Source organism: Lactuca virosa, chromosome 2, assembly GCF_052849685.1.
Source record: "Lactuca virosa cultivar CGN04683 chromosome 2, Lactuca_virosa_CGN04683_v6, whole genome shotgun sequence".
Taxonomy (NCBI): domain Eukaryota; kingdom Viridiplantae; phylum Streptophyta; class Magnoliopsida; order Asterales; family Asteraceae; genus Lactuca; species Lactuca virosa.
In genome coordinates, this window is record NC_136427.1 from 164,849,936 (window position 1) to 164,871,454 (window position 21,519).

The window sequence follows — 21,519 nt, forward strand, 5'->3', positions numbered from 1 at the left end:
CTGATCGATGGAAGTTACCCCTTGGAACCCCACCAGGGGACAGTGCCCTAAACCCTTGTTTTCCCAAGTTCACCTTGACTTATCCGAACGTAAACCCTAACCTCCAAAACTCGTATTATAGCTAAAGCTAATACCAGTTTCTCAAGTTAATCCCAACTATATTAAATAGATTGATAACATTATACGCCTCACCTTAGACTTACGATCTTATAGACTTGGGATCGATCTTAACATTACAGGGGGACATGCATTGCTGTCATCACACGCCTATTGAAACACGTATAACATGAAATGACCTTTTTACTTTAAGACCATTTTTCTCATATTACACGCATCGTGTTGTACAATTTTACTTATTTTTTGTGGGGAATGAAGCACACTTATCTAGCTCTTCAAGTCTCTCCATGTTGCTTCACTCATATGGTGCACTATGCACTGTCGGACACAATAGTATAACACTATAACTTCCTATCATGTTGGCACAAGATATTTTTTTCACTTTTTTAAATCAGTCAACTCTTTGACATTTTGATATTTTAAAAAAGAATCGAACCCAGCTGTGATGAAATACCTAGCTTTTTCGACAAAGTCTACGTATACAAAATTATTATATTGGTTACTAATGACGCGACACATCATATCGATTGGACTGTGACCAAACAGTGGCTGTCACATTAGCTTCTACCCCTTCCGAGTAAATAAAATCACAATTAATAGACACGAAAATTTTCGATCAACTTGCTCAAAGTGAAGATTGAAGAATGCCTACTGTGAAGAGGAAACTCAGTCTCAACACTACCGCCGTCAGCGTCGGCTGCGGTAGCGCCTGCCGGAGAATAAACCTCTCCAAGATCTTCCATCGTAAACCCAACAAACACAAACACAGCCGTTACTATTCCGACGTAGACCGTCACCACCACCATAGCTCCTCCTCAGTCTCAGCCTCCACCTCATGGAGCACTACCACCAACACCACCACTGCTACATTATCGCCAAATGCCTCGGACACAGCAACTCATGACTCCAATGTTGTGCAAGGGTTTGGGTGGCTCGGAGGCAACAGCCTGGCCGTGGAGAAAGATTCTAACGATCCGTATGTTGATTTCAGGGAATCAATGTTGCAGATGATAAGGGAGAAGGAGATATATGGGAAAGATGATCTCCGGGAGCTTCTTAACTGTTTCTTGCAATTGAATTCTCCGTACTACCATGGAATCATCGTCAGAGCTTTCACTGAAATCTGGAACAGCATTTCGATTTAATATGCAAGTGCACTGCTTATATATATAGCTAGCTCAATAAGTTTCCCAATTTGTTTTTCAGTTATCTATAATCGTATTTTGTAGTAGTTGTAGAACTACATTTTCTTTAAATCGTTAACTGTAATGTTATGAAGCATGCTAATATATATTAACTGTATAATGAGTAATGTCGGATCTTGGTAATTGTCGATTTTCATCGATAACAAACACTTCAAACATAATGTTTATGGCTTCGATCGAACTTTGCTGCTAAAGTAAGCCTGCTTGCGAATGTAAGTAGTTGTGTGCGCGGTGCGGTTTTGTGCGGTTCATAGTCAAAACCGCAAACCGCACCACATATGCGGTTTCAGTTTTTTGGAAACCACAAACCGCACCGCGAAGGTAGTAAACCGCATTATGCGGTGCGGTTTATGCGGTTTACGAGTTGTTTAACTTACACTATACCGACTTAAATGATAATAATGGTAAATGACCACACGTAGAGGGTAATTAATTGTTTATTCTTTTTTATATGTAAAATATGATGAAATATTTGTAATTCGTGGAGCTTCACACTGACGATATGAAGCTTCACAAGGAGCTTTACATAAAATTCACATGAGCTTCACAAAAAAATATTTTATATCCCATACGGTTTCATGTAACTAAATTGTTTCACACTTTTATGTTATATATCATGTAACTTCATTTAACAAACTTGTTTATATGGATGAAATTTAGTATATTTTCTTGTAAAATAAAATTTACAAATATCTACATTATATGTTTAGTATATTTGAGTTACATATTGATAGGTAAAACCTATATATTAATCCCTATATATTAATCTGCAAGAGTATTTAATATTACATAATGCATTTATTTGAGCTTATGTTTTGTTATATTCTAAACATAATGGTAGATTTTGTTTTGTTTTATATATATATATAAATATATGGTGCGGTGCGGTGCGGTTTAAACCGCAACCATGTAACTAAAAACCGCAAACCGCACCGCATAGTGCGGTTTAGAATAAACACGAACCGCGAACCGCACCGTGACATGTCTAAACCGCATTATGCGGTGCGGTTTGGTGCGGTGTGGGCGGTTTGTGCGGTTTATGCGGTTTTGTGCACACCCCTAAGTAGTTCTTAATTAGTATAAACTTCTTTTAAAAAAAATTGTAAATCATATAAAATTGCTTGGCCATGCATTTTATATATGTAAGTGGTTCCTTAATTAATCTTTCCTCGATATAACGGAATGAAATATATTGCCTAAAGAAGCACAAAGATCTTGATAAAGATCACTTATTTTAATGGTTAGATCAAACTATTGATAGCATCAGGTGGCAGATTTGTCGAAGTGATATTTTTTTAGATTATTTGAGGATCGTTGATGAATAAACACTTTTAGATTGGCTCTCCAGAAGACAGAACTCCAAAGGCAGTGGAGTGGGTAGTCACATCTGGATTGGGTACCCGTGGGAAGAAAAAGATACAGCAAAAAAGTAGAGTAAAACTGTGATAGAGGATAATCTTTATAGGGGAGCTGTTTGCAGAAAAGCATAGCGTAGAGCAGTGAATAACATATTTATAGTAAAAAAAGTTGAAAGAATTTAAGAAACACAACATTATGTATACAGTTCCTTGAATGAAAACCTAGAAAAAGTTGTATTTTCCACTTATGTGAGACTTTCAGTTGATGCAAAAATCCGTTTTTGGTACCAACTTGGACCTAATTGATAACATATAAACTTCTTATTATCCTCCATCAAAGATCAATTAAATTCCCATCTTTCGGATGGTAAAAAAGAAGCACATGGTGCTTAAAATATCATTAAAGAAAGATGAGTAATGTAATATGATTCAAATAATTAAAATTTTCCATGAAAGTTCAAGTTATTAAGAGGATGGGCCCTTGCGGTGATGAATTGATGTATAGCAAAGGATCAGTGACTCAGTGTGTGGGTGGGAAAATATAGGCATTGGGATTTGAGAGTTTTAATAAGAAACAAATGTGTAAGTTAGTGGGGTTTCATATCAACTTTAATGATACTATTTCATTTAAATAAGTTGATGATAACATTTTCCAACACAGTGTGTCGTTTAGCTCCATGGCCTTCTTTCTTTCATCATTTCTTCTAAACTGAAGTTAATGCACGTTTATTGCTATAGCCTCTTGCGTGCCCTCCAACTCATACCGATGGTAAGAGACATTTATTACTAATGGATCTTTAATATGTTCGCTAGTTTCAAAGTACTAGATCGAAGACACTATAAACGACAAATACTAGTGACAAATGATGTTTGTTGAAAAATATACTATATGACAATCACCAATGAAGTAATAAGAGATTAGAGATGGACCATGAACTTTCATTGGGAAATCCTGTTGGACCATCACAAAAGCTGAGTCCCAGGTAGTATCTTAGATTTAAAGTGGAGCAAAATATGTCATATCCTTCTCAGTTTGAAACTCGTACCCGATACGGAAATGTGGAGTGACAATGTTGTTACATGCAACTTTTATAGCCACAAATGCGCAGATGATATTGTTGCATGCCTAATACTATCACTCGCATCTGGAGGATTCTTTTATCAGCTACAATAGAAATCTTTAAAGGCGACGTTATATCAACTAGCTTCTTAACTTCTTAGATAGCATCCACATATCTTTTTGTCCAGGTGGATTCTTTTTTAGCATGGGAAATAGCCAATCAATAAAACTTGATAGCTTGAGCAAAAAATCTGACATGTACTAACAATTCCTTAGACTAGAGGGAGTCGCTCGTCAAAGTGGCTCGCTAAGGCCTCGCTAAGCAATTGGAACACCGCCATCTAGCACTCGCTAAGCGGCTCGCTAGAAGATGATCGCTAAGGGCTTGGCGAGAGGAGAGAGAAAGAATTGCTTTCATGTGATTAGTTGCTAGGCCTTTGATTGGATCCAACATTTTCCAAACAAAATTTGTCATATTTTGTGTAAAAAAAAACATTTTTAGCTTAAAATCCAAAATTTCAAAATTTCAATCAAACCCCTATAAATTAACACTACACTTTTAACATTTCACACACACTCAAACTATCATTCTTTCTCTCCCAATTTGGTTATCTCCTTTATATAAAAATGTCGTCTTCGTCCTTGTCTTTATCATCATCATCATCATCATCATCATCATCTTCATCTTCATCTTCATCGGACGATGTTTTTGATAACGTAATACAGTCAGTCATATCCATACGTAATAGGCTAGAACAACATCTTAACAGCCCTAAATGGAGCAACGCGCAACGTAACAAAAAAGATATATACAAAGACAACGTGCAGTAGCTCACTAGCGTCTCATGAATGATTATTTTGACGACCATGCTCTCTTTCAAGGATATTATATTCGCGCGATGGTTCCGGATGCATAAAGATTTGTTTCTGTGTATTGTTGAAGGTGTTGTATTTCGTATGTTAGCATATGAAACCCCCCGATGCAGTAGACGAGAGTTTTAGGATGTGTACACGTACTACTCGAGAAATTTTTCACGAATTTTGCAGATTTTTCATGTCTTCGTACGGTCCACGATATTTACCTCATCCTACTTCTACTGACATGCAAAAGTTGTATGCTCATCATGCGAATGTGCATGGTTTACCTGAGATGTTAGGAAGTTCAGATTACATGCATTGGAGATGGAATTTGAATCCTGAAGCATATCATGGACAATACACAAAGGACAATTATCATTCTGGCATACCTTTTTCGGTAGTGTCGGTTCGCTTAATGACATTAACATTCTCAATAATTCACCAATATTCAACAAGGTGTATGACAGTACTGCCCCAGATTCGTCATTTGTACTCCGAGGAACGAAATACAAATGGGTACTATCTTGTCGATGGGATCTATCCTGACCTTTCTGTTTTCGTTAAAACTTTGTCATGTCTGGATGACCCTCAAAGGTCCAGAGTTAAGAGTCCAATAAAAAAATGAGAAACGGTATCGAACGAGCGTTTGGATCACTTAAAAAGCACTGGCAGATAGTTGCCAAAGAATCTTTATTTCATGATGTTTCTACTATGACATAGGTGATGTATACGTCTATCATATTGCATAACATGATACTAGAACATGAAGGAAACACGATATGTGAGTACGAACATAATAAAATCATCCCCGAGACATAACCACTTGAATTTGGTGGTCAAGAATGGATACGGAGAATGAGCATAGCCAACAATGCAATAATCCATGCCGATCTTCGCCGTCGTTTGACCAATCATTTTTTGACGATGGACAATCTTGATCTTAATATGCCACTGGAAGACGAATTGGAAGACCATTTTTCAGAGGAAGTCTCGTTGCTTTAGTGTGCTTTTATGAAGTGTATTTTTTTGTGTATTAAGTCGTGTTTTTAGGTATTAAGTCATGTTTCTAGGTATTAAGTCGTGGTTTGAATTATTAACTCGTGTTTCAAGGTATTTTAAGTTTTAATTTATTCTAAATTTTTTAATTTAGTATTAAATGTTGGTGTTTCAAAAAATTTAATTTATTTGATCATTATTGTTTGTGGTTTACAAAAATATAATTTATTTAATATTAACTGTTTGTGTTTTAAAAAATATAATTTAATTAAATCCGAAAAAGAATAAAAGTAGAGTGCTAGGAGTGCTACCACTCTCTATAAAATGCTAAGAATAAGGTGCTAGCGAGGTGACAGACAAAAAAATGACATCACAGTAAAAAAAAGTCATGTGGCAAGGTGCTAGCACTATTACAAAACTGGGTTATTTCACTGGTTTTTGAAACCTGGGTGTTCTTGCTTTTCATATTTCTCATCACTAAAGGTGATAAAGTAATTCAAATGAGTGTTTCTATGACATTTTACTGAAAACGAGTCACCATTGCAAATCAGACTTCAAACATTAACATCGGTTTTACATAAAAAAAAAGTGATAAGTCGTGCGACGACCGAAAACGGTGCCAAATGTTATCTTTACTAACAGGTTTTGTTATGTTATATGTACATTTACCTTGTATTGGTTATTAATCGAGAAATATGGCTTAGAAGTTTCATTTTAAGTGACTAAATCTTATATTTAAGTTTCTAACATGAAAAAACACGTGACAAGTCGTGTAACGGCTGAAAACGGTGGCCAAATGTCATCTATTATAACCGGTTTTTTATTTGATATGTACCTTAATGGGTTAAGTGAAATCCAACTATCCAAGTCCAGTAAACCGGTTCAAACTATCCAAGTCCAATAAGTTAATAAATTCTTTTTGATAAAGTGTTTGTCTTAGCTTTATACATGTTTTAAGGGGTATTTTTCTTTTACAACCCAAAAAGTTATAAGAAGTTTTGAAAAGTTAGAAATCCTAACTTATTGAAACCTCATTTTTTAAGGGTTAATTAAATGTTATTTTAAAAGTTCTTTTCATATTGACAAACACGTTTTTTGACTTATTGACTTTTCAAAGAGCCATAAGTCAATAAGTTGTTTTTAAATGAAATACCAAACACCCTAGTTTGAAGTCAAAATAATAAATTAACCATTACAATTTTGAGAATTCATTTCCCAATGGTTGTTTTAAGTGATCACCTTTAACTTATGATTTGTTAACTGTTAAATAAGTATATAAACAACATCAAAAAAATTAAAACACATGCATTTTTTTACTACAATAAGATATTTAGCTGCATTAATTTACACATTACTAGCTATTTACATTCGAATCAACAAAAAACCCAAAAAAAAGTATTATGTTTACATTTATAGTTACCATAAAATGTTATGTACCTACCTAATGAAGATGTTTTACAAATTTATAAAAACCAGTGTACTTCCGATACCACTTACAAACAGGACAAAACTCCAATACATGATTATCCTCAGCAAATTCATCAGTGACCTCTACGACAGTATGGTCTTCACATTTTGAAGTCATGACTTGATCTTCTAAAGGTTTATGTCGAACAAATATATTTTGAAAGAATTCCCTAACTTTTCTTGAACAATCAACAAAATCAGGCTCATATACTGTCTACTTATCAAAACAATTACCCATCACATCTAAACCTACAACTACACATGAGAAATAAATAAAACATTTAGTCCAATATATATAATAGATTCCTTTTGTCTACCATAACATACACATATATAACAACAAATAGCCAAAAGTAAACTTTTAATACGCACAATAAACTAAATTAAAGTGTGTTACCTAATGAAGACCTTGTAGAAATTAAGAAAACATATTAAATATCCACAAATATTTTGTTCTTGTGATGAAGGTTATATGTCTAAGGGCATCCATAATATAAAGTTCAATGGATTTCCACATCATCCATCAAAAATCTATACAACAACACTCATAACCCATTAATTATTCATGTCCTCATCATTCAAACTCCTTTTTATACTCCATGTCATACTCACACTCCATTTAACTCATATTCAATCCAACTCATCACCCTATTCAACTCTTATACTACTTGCATTATGGCTTATATTACAATAAAAAGGAAAATTTATATGAAAAAAAACATGTATTTAGTATATGCAAGACCTTCTTTGCATGTTGGATGTCCTTTGGAGATGTAAATCATCCCCAGAACATAAGATGCTTTCCAATGATCTTTTGTTGCAGTAGTACTTAAAAACTTAATTCCATCTTCGAAATTACCACTGTAGAAGTACTATGTCTATAATTAATATTAACATTGACATTATCATTAGTATCAATAACAAATCAAGAAAAATTTTAAGTTTTCGAAAATTGATGATCATAATTCATACGTATCACTCCTTTTCGGTATAAGGCCTTAGGGTTTTCTTTTTCTGCACACATATCAATAAAGGCTTCTTGTGTTGGTTTAAAAATCATACCTTGAGGAATTGGATAAAGGGAAGCATATTTATAGACATTGCCTTCCTTTCCCACTTCATTCATACTTTTACAATTAATGAAGTTAAAATTTGAAGTTTATAAGAAAAAATGAAGTTGATTTCGGTAATGTTAATGTGACATATACAAGTATATGTGAGGGGTGTGAGAAAATTACCAACGTCTTGCAATACATAAGTCTTTCACAGATGATGATGCAACTTTTTCCATAATCATAACTAAGACGTGGTTAGGAAGAACGTCAACGATATTGTATCGGCATATACGAGACACCCTATTATCATTATAAAGTTGCAAATCATGGGGTTTTTATCACAATGTGTAAGAGGAAATAGAAGGAACAATAATTTCAAGAAACATGGTAAATACATAGTAATTTCAAGAAACATGGAAAGAAACCATACCTTATGTTTATGGGGAAGATGAAAGATCTTAAAACACAAACTTTTGCAATAACTGTGGTTATTTTTTAGATTAGAAGAAGATATTTTACATGGTTTTTGAAAAACTATCGTTTGTTAATGGGGAAGACAAAAGAACAGCTTGAATTTCTTAGGGGTAATGATGATGGAAGTTAATAACCTGTTAATTAATATTTAAAAAATCCAATAACTATTACTGTAACCTCTCGATTTTCAACCCCAAAATTTTCATTTTTATTCATTAATTCATATCACAGTATATTTACATTTGCGGAAACATGATTACGAATATGCGTGTGTACAGTCAAACCTTGCCGTCTTCACGAACCAATGGAGTGCCTGAAAAACATTTGTAACAACTGAGTAAGTGCTAGACTTAGTGAGTTCCCCAATATATCATATACCACAATACTTATACATACATACAAATAATATATGTATTTTAGACTTACGACCTACACGTCATTTTGTCTTCAACACGAGTCTACGTGTACTTATGGCCTACATGCCATTTCATTAACACGTATCAATGTGTACTTACAGCCTACATGCCATTTCTTTAAAACGTGGGCCTATAGGCTCCCGAGCTCTTTATCGTTCTGCCATTATCCCCTAACTAAATCGTAATAACTTATAAGCATATATGTAGTGAATTATGAGAATGTGGTTTGGCATGCGGAATTAAAAGAACATAAAGAACTCGGTGATTTGTGTTCTAAAAGATGCATTCGATCATAGGAATGAGTACAAAAAGGGAACTAGACTAGCTCTCCATAAATATCCCACTCACTAGTCATTATGAACTACATCTCTCAAGGACACATCTACAAGTGGTATGCAACCCACTATATATAGAGGTGCTTACATCTCTCTCTCTCTCTATATATATATATGTATATATATATATATATATATATATATATATATATATATATATATATACATATATCAAGTCACAAGGCATCAATACCACATGCAAGTGGGTCTACAAGAGTCAAACCATTGCAAAGCCATTCATGAATAACTTTGCACCCCAATATTCTCCCCCTCAAAGTTAAGAATGGATGATCCACTTCAATCTTCCAAAAATGAGCAACTTCACGAACTAAGCCTCAAGTGTGACACATGTAGAAATGAACTTCAAATCTTAAATTCTTCAATGACCTTCCAATTCGGGTTCTAGAGTGTGAGTCCTTACAAACCAACCATCAAAAGGTAATTAGGAATATCCAAACCTCCACAAGACTACCCAAATTTAAGCATAAAAGCACACCCCAAAAATCTTCAATAAGTCCAAAACCATCATAAACCGGGAAAACCCAAATCACTTCCAAATCTCAAATCAAATCATTTCATAAACTTCAATTGCTCAAGGTCACTTCGGTCTTCAAGTTTGCACAATATTAAAATTCACAACTTTCGAATTCTCATATTAATTCTCTCCCCCTTTTATAATCGAAAAATGATTATAAAACTGAAAGGAATGAGAAAGCGCTCAATTCAGAATTTTCCATACAAAACTCCCACTTAACACATGGCATAAACGTTTTCCATAAATTCGTAAAATCCAAAAATATCACAATTTTCGAATTTGATTCTTCTCGGACCGCCTTTGACAAAATATTCACAACTTTGGGTAGAAACTGTCAACTTCAAATTTTGCAGTGACCCGTTGCGCCCAAAACAGTCTTAAATGCGAAACTTTACGCAAATTGCGAAACTGGGCATAAAGTGTCAATTCGCATTAACTACAGGGACCTGTTTCGAAAATATTCCCATTTTTCTCAGAATTTTTGGCCCAATGTTGGCACTGGATAAATTCTGCCAACTTGCGAAAACTACAGGTATGCGAAATGAAAATTCAGCCTTGTGCACATTTTATGACCCCATGTCGAAAGTGGGTTAATATTGCCAATTTGTTGAAAGTTGAGGGATTCGAATCGACACTTTCACTTTCTTCTTTCGTTATCCTGACGTGTACAGCGAGAAGCATACGACGAACTACTCCTTCTCATGTCGAACTCATCATCCACAATTGACCCATAGCGAAATTACTTTCGATCTGTAAGTCGATTTACCAAAATGTGAAGTCAGTTCGACATCAAAGCAATCAACCCAAAGCGATACTCCAAACCATGACCCATAGAAAAGCTCCAAACGACATCCAAACTCAGTTAACCTCATATCGAAGTAACAAGCCAAACATCGAACCAAATCGTGAACTCAAATCGATCAGATAGTGAGGCCAATTCAAATCGTTTTACAATGCAAGGACCCAAATCACGATCATGACCAAAAAAGTGAACCTCAATTTTGACCTTTTCATATCAAACGTATCAGGCACACATCGAACTACCACTCAAAGACAATTTCGATCTCAAGGTAATCGATTCATGTCACACCCCCAAACCAAGGATGGCGGAAACGTCCGGGAGCGGAGGACTTCATGTATAGTATCATAACAACGAGTATAAAAGTGATCAAAGTAAATACAACCATCATAAATATAATCGAGAAAGTTACATGGTTTCATGAGTTACATGTTTCAAAATCGATTACAATATAATGATAAAATGGTTTGTCTGACGCCGTAGCGTTCCATCCTCAAAAGCTGGTAGTTACATGTTTTTATTGATAACCTGAGAATACAAGTAATTTTGAAAGAGTGTCAACAATTAAGTTGGTGAGTGCATAAGCTTTTGTATGTAGAGTTGAAATCCTTTCTTTTTAAATGTAGTGTATGTTCAAGAAAAATCCATTATTTTCCTTATAAAATGATTTGTAGTCTTAAGACTCAAAGACCGAAATGTACAAGTATTTTCCATACTTATAATAGTAACTACAGTTTTAAATAAATAAAACCCTTATGAATGTAAGAATCCCCGTAAACTATATGTGTCGTTGTTTCCCTATGTGAGTTATTATAGCCGTGCAATTGACATAGTAAGCCTGTTACGACGTACTTCGGGCGTCAGAATGTTTTGACATTTGTCACCCCAGACCTGCCGGTCTAGCTGTTGCAAGCAGCTTAGGTGCGGGATTGTCAGTCCCAATATAGATCTATACACAAGTATCACGCTCTCCCTACAAGAGACTATGGTTATAATACATGACTTTAACCAGTACTCTAAAGAGTACAATGAAGTAATGTCTCACAAATTTGATTCAACGATTTTACATGTAGAGTGAATGAAAACCCTTTTTGTAGTATAAATGAAACCTTCCTTAGTGTGTTCGTAGTGTTAATGTATAATAAACTATACCTATTATAGTTTATCATATATGTTTGTAATGATGAAAGACCCTTATGTGAATGATTATTTCTGTTTCATGGAAGTAAACTAACATGAAATACAATCAATATGTAGCTATTTATTGCTATACACTTTGCTCAACATGTTACATAGTGTTAATAAACTTGCAAACTATTTTACTAGTTTTAACTTTTCTGTCACTGTTTTTAGAAAATTTATAGAAAAATCATTGTAAGTTGTAAACAGAATTCGTATATTCTTATAGTTTATAAAATGTGTCTAGTTTGTTCCTAATTTTTATTCTGATTTTCAGTGGTCTCTAATCAGTGTGAAAATGTCCATCTTCACAGACTGGTCTGAAATCATTTCTGAAATGATAGGCAGATTTGTAAAAATCGCCATAAATTGTACAAAAATCGTATGAAAGTGTGAAAGTATTCATTATAAATGTATGAACCTGAACTATTTGCGTAGTGAACAGTTTTGAAAAATATTAAACTTAAGATGGTCAAAACAGCTCGTGAATACACCTTAACTTTTCTGTTGAAGCTGTTGTTTGAGTTAGAATATGTTTTGGTGTTGTAACTTGTATTCTCACCCTTAAAACTTGAAGAAAACATGAAAAGATAGGGGTATGAACTCACATTGAGTGATTTTCTGAGGTGGAAGGTTGAAGAAGGGGAGTTTCAAGTCAAGAACACTTGAAGGATGCTTGAAGATTTGAAGATCCTAAGAACAAATATGTCGATATTTGTGTAAATGATCCATCATTTGTATGAAGAAGTGTAGAGTATTTAGGAGTTAAATGAAGATACTTACCAAGAATGGAGGAAAACTCAAGAACTTCCTGGGGAAATTGGGTTCCAGAGAAAGAGAGAGAGAGAGAGAGAGAGAGAGAGAGAGAGAGAGAGAGAGAGAGAGAAAGTTTGCTTTGGAGGGAAGAGTGAAATCTTGGAAGAGGAATGAAACAAATCTCTTAGATTTCTTTATAAAAGTTGATTGGATGGGAAGAGTGTTGAAGGAGTTAAATGAATTGACTAGCTAGATGTGAATAGTGACATAAAGTTGATGTGGGGATGACTTCGTGTCATAACTTTATGGAAAAGTCAACAAGCCTTTAAATATTTTCTTGAACAAAAGATATGATTTATAAATAATAAATCCTCAAGATGGGAATAAAATATAAGTCTAGGGGGTCTAATATGTCAAAAATACGAATTGGGTGAAAATCCCACATCAAAATCATCAAAAACGGGCTTAAAATGCGAAAGTGGTCAAAAACCGGGAAGAGGATGTGAGGATGCGAGGCCACCGAGAAGGTTCGCATGGGAGAGGGTTCGTGGGTGAGAAGGTTTGTAGCGAGAAGAGTGGGTGCGAACGTTCTCGACTGTGAAAGGTAGGTTCACTGCGAGAGGATCTGGATGAATGCGAAGGTTAGAAGCGAATTTGCTCGGCTGGGATGCAAAAGTTCTCGGATTAGCTACGAACGTCAGAAGGTGTGAACCTTGTCGAGTAGGAAACGAACCTCGCCGATTAGATGCGAATCTGGTCGATCAGAAGCGAAAGGCCCCGAGTACTTGCGAACATGCCCGGTTTAGCGCGAAATTGCTCGGTTTTGCTAGTGAGAAGGTCAATATGCGAAATCTCTCGGCTAGACTACGAACCATCATCTAAAAACGAACTTGGGCTAGGATGGATGCGAGGACCTGCGAGAGTTCGCAGGTGAACAGTAACCTGCAAACCTCCAGGCCTCTTTTTGACTTCCTTCTTCCGTTTTAAGCTGTTTTCGACTATGGGAAGGTTCGGAATGGTACGGATGTTCATATAAACGTTGTAAAATGTGACTTTTATTACCAATAGGTTTGAGAGAAATTAGGAGAGGTTTTTGGGAGAGATTTGGGAGAGATAGAGATAGAGTGGGAGAGCTTGAGAGAGACTTTGTCTGTAGTCTTTGTTAGTGTTTGGCCCCGTAATGCAAGGTTTGTAAACCCCACTTTGCCTCGTTATGAGTGTTTTGTGCCCCCGAAGGGTACATAATAGTGCTTTATAGAGTCGTTACATCACTCACCCTAGTTAGGGTTTAGAATTTCTGACCATATGAAACTTCCGAGTGATACTTTGTATTAAGATAGAGAGTTGTACATTAGTAAACATAGAGTAAGCTCTATCATACAAACACTAGTTGAGTTTACCGGTTTGACTCGTTGACTTTGTTTGACTTTGACTTGACCAGGAATTGACAGTTGTCACATCATCCCCCCGTTAGAGGGAATTTCGTCCCGAAATTAGCGTTTCGACTGGGTCTTCAAGGGTTGGGGAAAAGATGTGGGTATTTTTGTTTCATCCGATCTTCGCGTTCACATGTGAACTCGGGTCCTCGTTTAGCGTTCCATCGGACCTTCACAATGGGAATGCGACTTTGTTTCGTTCTTCTGATCTCTCGATCCATGATTTCTACCGGTTCTTCTACAAAGTGGAGACTCTCGTTGATTTCAATTTCGTCAAGAGGAATGACGAGAGTCTCATCGGACAAGCACTTCTTTAAGTTGGACACATGAAAGGTAGGGTGTACATTACTGAGTTCTTGCGGTAATCGAAGCTTGTATGCTATTGGGCCAATCCTGGCGAGGATCTCGAACGGCCCGATGTACCTTGGATTTAGTTTCCCACGTTTTCCAAATCGTATCAATCCCTTCCAGGGTGAGACCTTTAACAGCATCCAGTCTCCGACCTGGAATTCCAAGGGCTTCCGTCTATTATCCGCATAACTCTTCTGTCTGTCTCTAGAAGCCTTTAATCATTTTCGGATTTGGACAATCTTCTCGGTCGTTTCTCTTATGATCTCCGGGCCAGTGAGAGTGTTGTTAGGGACTTTTCCCTTAGCTAGTTGTGTGTCACCCACGTCAGCCCAACACAACGGTGATCTGCACTTGCGGCCATAGAGGGCTTCGAATGGAGCAGCCTTGATGCTAGTGTGATAGTTGTTATTGTATGAGAATTCGATAAGTGGGAAATGGGTATCCCAAGCTTTACCAAAATCTATCACACAAGCTCTTAGCATGTCTTCTAGCGGTTGTATAGTTCTCTCGCTCTGCCCATCGGTTTGTGGGTGGTAGGCTGTACTCATGTCCAACCTAGTTCCCAGGGATTTTTGAAGTGAATGCCAGAACTGTGAGGTAAATCAACTGTCCCTGTTGGAGATAATGGATATTGGTACACCATGCAGTCGCACGATTTCCTTTATGTATGTTCTGGTCAGTTTTTTCATCTTGTCGGTTTCCTTTATTGGTAGGAAGTGTGCGGATTTGGTCAAACTGTCAACGATCACCCAAATGGTATCGAGACCACCCGCTGTTTTGGGTAACTTGGTTATGAAATCCATTGTGATCCGCTCCCACTTCCACTCAGGTATCTCTGGTTGTTGCAACAAACCCGAGGGCTTTTGGTATTCTACCTTGACCTTGGCGCAAGTCAGACACTTGCTCACAAAGGTAACAATTTCGGCTTTTATGTTCGGCCACCAATAAAGTTTCTTAAGGTCTAGATACATCTTGTCTGAACCGGGATGTACGAAGTATCGAGTTTTGTGTGCTTCGTTCATGACGACGTCCCTGAATCCACCAAACCTCGGTGTCCAGATCGGATTCATGAGATAACGAATTCTGTCATCCTTGACTTCTAGGTTTTTATCCATTCCTCTTAAATCCTCTCCTGTAACATTCTCTGGTTTCAAAGCTTCCAGGTGAGCCTCTTTGATTTGTGTGGACAGGTGTGAATGGATTGTCATGGTTAATGACTTTACTCGGCGGCCCGAGTATTCCTTTCGACTGAGGGCGTCAGCTACCACATTGGCCTTGCATGGGTGATAATGAATCTCGCATTCGTAATCATTCAGTAGTTCTACCCATCGCCTCTGCCTCATGTTGAACTCTTTTTGATTGAGTATGTGCTGAAGGCTTTTATGATCGGTGAACATAGTACATTTTGTTTCGTGGAGGTAGTGCCTCCAGATCTTTAGAGCGAATACTACTGCTCCCAGTTGGAGGTCGTGTGTGGCGTAGTTGACCTCGTGCGTTTTTAGTTGTCTCAAGGGGTAGGCAATGACCTTTCCTCGTTGCATTAACACACATCCAAGACCCTGGTTCGACGCGTCGCAGTAGACCACAAAGTCTTCAGTTCCTTCTAGTATAGATAAAATCGGAGCGCTGCACAGGCTCTACTTTAGCGTTTCGAAGGAGGTTTCTTGCTTCTCTCCCCAATTAAAGGTTACACCCTTCTGAGTCAGGGTGGTAAGTGGTTTGGCGATCTTGGAGAAATTTTGGATGAACCTCCGGTAGTAGCCAGCGAGGCCTAAGAATTGACGGATTTCTGTAGGCGTCCTTGGTGCTGACCAGTTCTCGATCGCCTTGATCTTGGAAGGATCCACGTGTATCCCTTCCTCGCTAACCACATGCCCGAGAAAGTCCACTTCTCGGATCCAAAATTCGCACTTTGAGAATTTTTCATATAATTTCTCCGCCCTTAACGTCTCTAATACTTGTCGTAGGTGTTGGCTGTGCTCTTCCTTACTCCTTGAATAGACCAGAATGTCGTCTATGAAGACAATCACGAACTTATCTAAGTAAGGCCAGCACACCCGGTTCATTAGGTCCATGAACACCGCGGGTGCGTTTGTTAATCTGAAGGGCATCACTACAAACTCGTAGTGACTGTATCATGTTCTGAACGCCGTTTTAGGAACATCCTCCTCCCGGACTCATAGTTGATGGTATCCGACCTCAGATCGATTTTTGAGAAGTAAGTTGCTCCTTGGAGTTGGTAGAATAGGTCGTCGATTCGGGGTAAAGGGTATCGGTTTTTGATGGTAAGCTTATTCACTTCGCGGTAGTCTATGCACATGCGGAACGATCCATCCTTCTTTTTCACGTACAGTACGAGCGCTCCCCAAGGCGAGAAGCTCGGTATGATTAATCCTTTTCTTAGCAGTTCGTTCAGTTGGCTGGATAATTCTTGCATCTCGGCTGGCGTTAGGCGGTATGGCGCTTTGGCTACGGGGGTAGCTCCAGGAATTAGGTCGATTCGTAATTTGACTTGTCGTACAGGTGGAACTCCGGGAAGGTCTTCTGGAAATACGTCAGGGAAATTACAGACCTCCGGAATGTCTTTGATGTCTTTCACCTCTTGCTTCTTATCCACTACATGGGCTAAGAAGGCGAGGTATTCCTTGCGGAGATACTTTTGGGCTTTGACGCAAGAGATGATTTGTAGGTTTGTACTAGGTTTGTCGCCATAAATGACGAGAGTTTTGCCACTTGGCAGATTAAGGCGAACGATCCTTTCGTAACACAGAATGCCGGCACGATTAGAACTTAACCAATCCATGCCAATGATGATGTCGAAGCTTTTTATTGAAACAAGCATTAGATCGGTTTTGAATAAATGGTTGTCTAGAGTGAGGGTACACCATGTATATATACCATTAGTGCGCTCTGCCTTTCCATTTGCCATTTCTACGACGTATCTATCTTTTAGTGATTGGGGATTTTGTTTAAGTAATTGTTTGAATTGGTGGCTAACGAAACTCCTCTCCACCCCACTATCGAATAATATGCATGCATATGAGTTATTGAGGAGAAAAATAACGGTAACCACCGTGGGATCTTCCATTGCTTCCCTGTGCCCTAACGCCAAGACCCTTCCAACACCGTCGACATTTGTGTTTCTTACTTTTAGGCAGTCTCTTTTGCAGTGCCTGGTCTCCCCACAGCTGTAGCAGGCTTAGCTTGCTCCGACGTTGGCGGTCGGGGTGGCTTGTTGGGCTGGCACCTTGCAGAAGCGGGCGGTATGCCCTTTCTTGTTGCAGTTGATGCAGTGCATCTCTCGACAAGGTCCGGTGTGGTGAAAGTTGCACTTGTTACATTTGGGGAGGGTCCCAGCATACTGCCTCAGGGGTGTTGGAGCGGCGGGGGTAGTGGCAGCGCGAACCGCCACTACTTGTTGTTTCTTGGCGGAATCCTGGGTCGGCTGGTTCTTCTTGGTGTTCCAGAACTTCCTTTTGTTGTTCCCCCATTTCGCTTGCTAGGAGGTGGCCGCCACAGTGCCATGGCTGGCCCTATGGTCAATGAGTTGTTGTGCCAAATGTTTGGCACTGTCAAAGGTAGTCAGTTTTGAAGCCAACACGTTCCCTTGAATCTGGGGGTTAGTCCCCATATGTATTTCTCCACCTTTTTACTCTCCGGGGTGACCATCTCGGGACATAGTATGGCCAGATCGCTGAACCTGGCAGTGTAAGATGTGATGTCAGAACCGGTCATTTTGAGGCCCCATAGTTCTTGTTCCAATTTCTAAACTTCGCCCCTTGGGCAATATTCTGCTAGCAATAAGGTCTTCAAGTCCTCCCAGCTCGTTGCATTCGCCACTGGGAGAGTCAGTGACTTTACATGACCGTTCCACCAGGTAAGGGCTCGGTCAGAGAAAATGCAAGCTGCAAATTTGACTTTGCTCGCTTTAGGGGATGCACAAATCTCGAAGACTGATTCGGTCTTCTCGAACCATTGCATCATAGAGATGACGCCCCCGCTTCCATTGAAGGATTTGAGTTTGCCATTTGTAAAATCTTTGTAGGAACATTCCTTTGAGCGTCCCTGACTGTCTCCCTGGTTAGAATTCGTAGTACCATTCCCCGTGCCACCAGTACCATTCGTACTGATTTGTGACATCGCGGCTGCCACAGCTGCTATCACGGAATCTTGGAAAACGGCGGGGTGAAATTGTGGAGGTGGTGGTGGTGCATTGTTGAAAGGCCTGGGATTTTTCCGTGGTGGCATAATTCTGCCACAAGTTTTTAAAGACGAAAAGATGGTAAGCCTTTAATAGTAACGATAAGTCGGTTGTTATTGAACTAGATTATCAGTTTCAGGAGTATTATGTTCCGACTTTAATGTATTTGCAAGCAATTCATAATAGAAGTCCACATAATTAACTTATGAATTTAATAGTAATGTCTAAATGAAATCTTGTGACTTGATCCATACCAGGTTCTTCTACAATCACTTGGTGTATGCTAGTTGTGTATAACTATGTTTGAATAGATCGTCGAATCTAATGGGTCTTCCCTAAGCCCACAACCAAACAAGGAACAGGGCCTAAAGCGGAACCACCATTTCTAAATCGATAGAATCTTAATTACATACAACATTACTGTATACACTAAGAAATCGTAGATTTACCATAAGTAACGATATACACTGTTATGAATTTAGTGGTAATACTCCCAATGAAATATAATGCATGCCAATTTCATTGATATGGTTTAGTACATAGTGTTTGGAAAATTTGACCTTGATGTAGGTCTACATCACATCCATGCAAGGAAAAATTTGGATAGCATTACGATCCTTCGACTAGTGTAATCACTTAATCACAGGATTGAACCTACACGCAGATAAAATAGTAGCACCAACGCATACTCATAGACCTAATCTATAAAGATTTGTGAGTAGTATGAACCCTACTCACGGAGACCAGTCCCCTGCGGTCCTTGAGACAAAGTCGAGGCTCCCTGTAGTTCTGCTAACCGACGCTCGGCTGCGGTCACTCTCTCCTTGAGAGCCGAGTGCCTTTCCTGATACTCCCTTACCTCTGCCCGAGCGGTGGTAAGGTCCTCAATGAGTCGGTCCATGGGATAGTAGTCTCTCTCCAGGTCTCGAGTATGCACGTTGGTGGCTTCCGTAGCAGCGCTCAGTTCCATAACTCAATTCGTCGTCGCCCTATTCTGATCCCCGAGGTCCGTGATTCGCTGGATCACATCTGGGAGGTCTTTGTCAGCTGGTCCTCCATGGTTGAGGTCATAGTAACCTCGTTGTTCGCCAAATGGTGAATGTTGTCGCTGGTGACGACTCCACCTCTCGATGTCTGCCGCCCAACGGGGCATAGGTCCATTGTAGCCGAAACGGTTCGCGGGAACCCTGGCAACATAAGGAGGGTTGATAACCTCCGACTCTTCTTCTGAATCCTCTTCATCTTCTTCTTCCTCCAGTTCCTCTTCAAGTTCATCTTCTTCGGGCTCTTCCTCTTCGTTTTCTTCGGGGTCCTCATTGGGATCTTCTTCGGGCTCTTCCTCGAACACTTCCTCAGGGTCTACTTCTTATGGTTCCTCTTCTATCCATCCCCCGTTTCCTTGATTCGGGAAATAGGGGTCTCCCTGGTAAGTGGAATCCTGCCATGACGTCTGTGTGAGAATAGGGGTGTAAGAGGCACATAATGAATCTAGAAATATTGCGCTAAAGCAACATAAAATACTCTTATAGTATTTTAAACGTTATGTTCGGTTCTTAGTGCATTTCTTGTAGAGGTGATGGTAGGTTGTTAGACTTGTTTTCCACTACGACTATCCCCCAGTATATGCGAGTCACTTCTCGGACAAATATAGTTGATCAGGTTATATTCATCCCAGACTTGATTACATATCCCAAGGCATACTCGCAGTGTACAACTCATCCTTTTTACTTTTGTATTTTCCTAGTTACGACACTATACTGGTATGTATGCATGTACTTATTCTTTTCGTAAAAATATTATTTTATTTCTAAAAGTATAGTTGTGTGAAAAATGTTTAGTTAGAGAGTTGTAGTCCCATTGCGTTTATAGTTGGTATATCTTATGTGGTTCGATATACTTAGTTCACTATAAACAATGCTCTGATACCAAATCTGTCACACCCCCAAACCAAGGACGGCGGAAACGTCCGGGGGTGGAGGACTTCATGTATAGTATCATAATAATGAGTATAATAGTGATCAAAGTAAATACAACCATTATAAATATAATCGATAAAGTTACATGGTTTCATGAGTTACATGTTTCAAAATCGATTACAATATAATGATAAAATGGTTTATCTGACGCCGTAGCGTTCCATCCTCAAAAGCTGGTAGTTACCTGTTTTTATTGATTACCTGAGAATACAAGTAATTTTGAAAGAGTGTCAACAATTAAGTTGGTGAGTGCATAAGCTTTTGTATGTAGAGTTGAAATCCTTTCTTTGTAAATGTAGTGTATGTTCAAGAAAAATCCAATATTTTCCTTATAAAATGATTTGTAGTCTTAAGACTCAAAGACCAAAATGTACAAGTATTTTCCATACTTACGATAGTAGGTGCAGTTTTAAATAAAAAAAACCTTTATGAATATAAGAATCCCCGTAAACTATATGTGTCGTTGTTTCCCTATGTGAGTTATTATAACCGTGCAATTGACATAGTAAGCCTGTTACGACGTACTTTGGGCGTCGGAATGTTTTGACATTTGTCACCCCAGACCTGCCGGTCTAGCTGTTACAAGCAGCTTAGGTGTCGGATTGTCAGTCCCAATATAGATCTATACACAAGTCTCACGCTCTCCCTACAAGAGACTATGGTTATAATACAAGACTTTAACCAGTATAAGAGTACAATGAAGTAATGTCTCACAAATTTGATTCATCGAGTTTACGTGTAGTGTGAATGAAAACCCTTTTGTAGTATAAATGAAACCTTCCTTAGTGTGTTCGTAGTGTTAATGTATCATAAACTATACCTGTTATAGTTTATCATATAAGTTTGTAAAGATGAAAGACCCTTATGTGAATGATTATTTCTATTTCATGGAAGTAAACTAACATAAAATACAATCAATATGTAGCTATTTATTGCTATACAATT

General features: G+C 38.2%; 1 protein-coding gene across 1 annotated transcript; it reads left to right on the forward strand.

Annotated features, from left to right (window-relative positions):
* The first annotated feature begins 726 nt into the window (after nucleotides 1–726).
* LOC145156592 (uncharacterized) lies at nucleotides 727–1,421 on the forward strand. The gene has a single exon (XM_079075896.1). The coding sequence runs from the start codon at nucleotides 762–764 to the stop codon at nucleotides 1,260–1,262; it is 501 nt and encodes a 166-aa protein (XP_078932022.1). The 5' UTR covers nucleotides 727–761; the 3' UTR covers nucleotides 1,263–1,421.
* The last annotated feature ends 20,098 nt before the right edge of the window (nucleotides 1,422–21,519 follow it).